This window comes from Watersipora subatra, chromosome 3 (assembly GCF_963576615.1).
Source record: "Watersipora subatra chromosome 3, tzWatSuba1.1, whole genome shotgun sequence".
In the NCBI taxonomy this organism is placed as follows: Eukaryota; Metazoa; Bryozoa; class Gymnolaemata; order Cheilostomatida; family Watersiporidae; genus Watersipora; species Watersipora subatra.
Genome location: NC_088710.1, coordinates 60,646,615 through 60,650,942, shown reverse-complemented (window position 1 = coordinate 60,650,942; position 4,328 = coordinate 60,646,615). Strand labels below are relative to the sequence as shown.

The following is a 4,328-nucleotide window of genomic DNA, read 5'->3' as shown; positions in this document are numbered from 1 at the left end:
GAAAATATAGTGATGTGAAAATAAATGCAGTGGAACAAACATCATTAGATTCCTCAGGTCCTGTTCACTGCTACGAAATATTTTTCAATTTGGGACTACAGTACTTTTCGGACTATAAAACGCACCTCTATATAAGCTGCATCTGCTTTATTTTCCAATAAACGATAATAAAACAATACATAAGAAGCACCTTTGAATAGTCCGCAGAACTAAGGACTATGCTTTTTAACGTGGCAGCAACTTACCTGTTTAAAACGGAACAGTGGAGAACGGCACCGTTTCGTATTATCCGACGCTTTTTAAATTAGTGCCTAACGGGACAGTACCGTGAGGCATTGTTTCGTATTTTCTTTCACCGCTAGAAGCGCACTAATTGGAGATTCCCGTTAGTGTGCCCTAGCGGTTAAAGAAAAAGCCACAGATTAGCCGCACCCTTATATAAGCCGCATGGCTCAAATCATCAGAAAAAAGTAGCGGCTAATAGTCCAAAAAGTACGGTAGTTTTTATTTGTGAACCACAGGTAGAAATGTGTAGGCGATATCAATAATGCAATTTGATCGCTTGTTGCCATTTGTTTCCTGGACTATCAATAACATCAAGGTCCTTCCCGCAGTGACCTATGTGGTACCAATATTAGAATTCAAGTATTTATAGCATGCAGTGGCCATGGCTCCAGGTTGTTATTGCTTTAGGTTGGTAATAAAATTCATCACCACAATAATTGTTATTCAATTTGATGACTTTCCCTATTAGACTGTCATCCTCATCAGTTACAAATTCAATGACTAAACTAATATCATCATCTTCCTAATTTGTCTAGGCTTTTCCAAAAAAACTTATTACGTGTATCTTAGTTTGTTTTGCCATGCTGCTCAGTCGGTGTATTAGCTATAATGAGTTTAGCAAGAATTGCCCAATGAGCCAACCACACACGAAACTTGCCTGCATTTTTAATATGACGATTTTATTGTGAATATCAATGAACAAAGCCATTTAATTTCGCGTTTTCGCTCGTTCGTTATAATAGTTTAGTTTCGCTCATGAAATTCTCGCGAGAGTATGTTGCCGCGAAAATGCGAAAGTTAGATGCCGCGAATACATATGTGTCCTAGGGTATATCAGGAACGAAACCTGAATGGTATTGGGGAGAAGAGCAAAAGCGAGCTTTTGTCGAGATCAAACAAAATCTGTCTAAAGCTCCAGTTTTGTGTATCTTTGACCTGAACAAAAAGCATAGGGTTTCTGCAGATGCTAGCAAAAATGCTATAGGAGCTATCCTCCTACAATTACACGATAATGGTGTGGGACAGCCAGTTGAATATGCCTCCAGAAAAATGACGGAGACAGAGAAAAGGTATGCAATGATTGAAAAAGAGGCCTTAGCCATCACTTGGGCTTGTAAGAAATTTGATTTTTATTTGGTTGGACGTAACTTTGAGATCGAGACAGACCACAAGCCATTGGTGTCTGTCTTGGGTGAAAAAGATATGGCCAATTTGCCAGCAAGAGTTCAACGCTTTAGGCTACAGTTGATGAGATATGACAACATATTTCATACACCAGGTGCAAAAATGTACTTAGCCGACTCTTTGAGTCGTCCTAACGGTAGTTATGACTCTGTAGACCACAACAAAAGTAGGGAAATGGAAGCATATGTTGGGCTATTGTAGCAGCCTCGATAGATACAGAAGGTTGTGAAAGTGAGATTAAAGACGCTATGCGAACTGATAATGTTAGTAAAGAGCTCCTTAGTCATATTAATAACGATTGGGAAACTCCTTTGCAATTGCTGTGATGAGATGTCAAAGTATTATACGTGTAGACATAGGTTGACCTTGTGCAATGGGTTAATAATGTATGACTCACGTATTTTTATCCTGGAATACTTGCGGGAATTGTATCTAGCAACGTGCCATGAAGGTCACCAGGGTATCTTGAAATGTAGACGCCGTGCGCAGGCCTACATTTGGTGGCCTGGTGTCAGTAACGACATTGAGAATTTTGTGAAAAGCTGCAATACTTGCATCTGTCACAGTGATATTAGACACAAACCAATGGTAGAAAGCGAATTGCCTTCCTGCCCTTGGGAGGTAACAGGCTCTGACATACTTGTCTTTGAAAGCAAATTGTATGTAGCGATCATTGATTACTACTCTAGGTGGATTGAGGCGTTACCTGTACACACCCAGACATCTGGTGCAGTAATATCTGTTATGAAAAGCATATTTTCTCGTTTTGGTGTACCTAAAATTGTACGGTCGGATAATGGCAGGTGCTATGATAGTGATGAATTTAGAAACTTTGCGCTAGCTATGGTTTTAAGTTGGTTACGAGTAGCCCTCGCTATCCTCAATCTAATGGATTAGCCGAAAGTGCTGTCAAAATAGTCAAAAGGTTGTGGTTGAAGAATGAGGATAAGATCGAAGCCTTGTCAGTCTATAGAACCACTCCGCTGTCAACTGGGTATTCGCCGAGCAAACTCATGTTTGGCAGGGCAGTAAGGTCTACGTTTGAACTGCCCAGGTCTCGTCAGGTGGATTACGAGGAATTTGAACAAAAAGATGAAAACAGGAAAACAGAAATTAAGCGTAACTTTGATAAAAAGTATAGAGTTTCAGAAATGCTTGAACTGAACGTCAATGATAAAGTTTGGGTCAAGTCACTAGCTGATGCCGGGGATGGATCTGCGGCTGAGCCGGATGAAACGCCTGTTACCACTACGAGAAGTGGCAGGCTTGTTCGGCGTCACAGATATTCTGATATGGTTTACTCGTAACTGTTTCTGTTATAGATTATAGAACATACAAACTCTCATGGCCGAGCCTAACGGATCAGCGAAGGGTGATGGCTCGAGTAGTGGAAAGAGCTCCAGTGATAGAAGAAGTGATGGCACCAACGCCGCTAAAGTCTTCGGTAAAAATGGTACACTGTACTGTATGATCTGCAGGTGCAACCGCGATCATGTAGCTAGCGAATGTCCAGGGTTTACTTGTAATAGGTGCCAAGGTTTCGGTCATTTTGTCAGAGACTGTAAGGTGCTAAAACGTGGCTTTTGTCACAAATTGGGCCATGAGGTCGCTGGATGTGATAAAGGGGGGCCACATGGTCTGGTGGTAAAATAAAGATTAAAGTTCCCAGTAGTAATGAGCCTGATGCTATGGTTAAAGGTTATGCAGCAGCCGTAGCTGGAACTAGTAGGCCTACACAGCCTAATGTGTCTCTAATGGGTACAGTTAATGATTTTCTGTCAAATGTTACTAGTAGGGGACCACCTGGTGAGAAGGTCTATCAGGAGAGAATGTTACAGTTTGAGAGACGAAAAGAAGAAACTAACCTTCGGTATGAGAGAGAAATGCAGGCTATTAATGAGGAAGAGCAGAATTATGAATATGAGTTTCAGTTGTCACAAGCTATTCAGAAATCTGTTAACAAGTTGCTTAACGTGAGGGCCCAATTTCGGAGATCACGTACGCCTGCAGATTCGTCTGCGGAAGGTTCCAGCGGTCCCAGGGAGGGTGCGCACAGCGCAACCCCTGCTTCCCCTCGAAACAGTTAATTGCCAACTGTGGTCAAAAGTTACTGTAGCTGAGGCTTCGGCCAACGCTGTTTCTGGTGCTGAGGCTGAGGCCAAGGTAAGTGATGCCGAGGCTCCGGCTGAGGCGAGTGATGCTGAGGCTTCGGCCAAGGCAAGCGGTGCTGAGGCTTCGGCTGAAGCAAGCGATAGCGAGGCTTCGGCCAGGTTAAAGGGAGAAGGTGAGGGAGGAAGTGAGCCACATGAGGCTACTGCCTCCGACAATGATGAAGAGTTACATGATAGGCTCCTTGAGGATGATGTTGAAATGAAGGGCGAGACTGACTGCTAAAATGCTACCAGTAGTTATCGGCAATAGTATGGGAGTTCTGAAGTCAGCTACATGCATATATACTTAAATGCAACCGCAACCTAATCGTGAATATTGTAGCTGGTTAATAGGTATGTATGCCTGTGCTAATATTAATATCAGTTTCGATTGCTCCTTGATGCCAAGCTTGTCATAATTTCATCTAATGCTAGCTTCGCTGATTTCTCTCGAAACACTCCCGACTTGATAACATTGTTTTGGTTTCCCACCTTGTTGTGCTCTATCCAGTTTGTGGGTTAATGCTACACTGGTAATAACTGCTTCTGCAATAATCACTTCCTGCAACCCACCACTTGCAAACTGTTTCCTCTGTCCTCCAAGGGAGGGGGCATGTTGGATAACTCTATCTGAATGATTGAATAAAGGTCAAGATTACAGTTTAGGCTATGTCAAGGCCAAGACCGGTTTTATGCCAACCGTAAATG

At 42.5% G+C, this 4,328-nt stretch overlaps 1 protein-coding gene across 1 annotated transcript; it reads left to right on the top strand.

Moving 5' to 3' along the window:
• Positions 1-2,814: 2,814 nt before the first annotated feature.
• On the top strand, positions 2,815-3,864 carry LOC137390817 (tol-Pal system protein TolA-like). The gene is made up of 3 exons (XM_068077132.1): positions 2,815-2,923; positions 3,169-3,495; positions 3,587-3,864. The coding sequence occupies exons 1-3, from the start codon at positions 2,815-2,817 to the stop codon at positions 3,862-3,864; spliced, it is 714 nt and encodes a 237-aa protein (XP_067933233.1).
• The last annotated feature ends 464 nt before the right edge of the window (positions 3,865-4,328 follow it).

Excerpts from the sequence above, each read along its gene's own strand:
- LOC137390817 (XM_068077132.1), top strand. The coding sequence starts at position 2,815 with ATGGCCGAGCCTAACGGATCAGCGAAGGGTGATGGCTCGAGTAGTGGA. Across the intron at positions 2,924-3,168 it reads TAAAGTCTTCGGTAAAAATG|GTTATGCAGCAGCCGTAGCT; the intron begins GTACACTGTACT and ends CTATGGTTAAAG. Across the intron at positions 3,496-3,586 it reads TGCAGATTCGTCTGCGGAAG|CTGAGGCTTCGGCCAACGCT; the intron begins GTTCCAGCGGTC and ends AAGTTACTGTAG.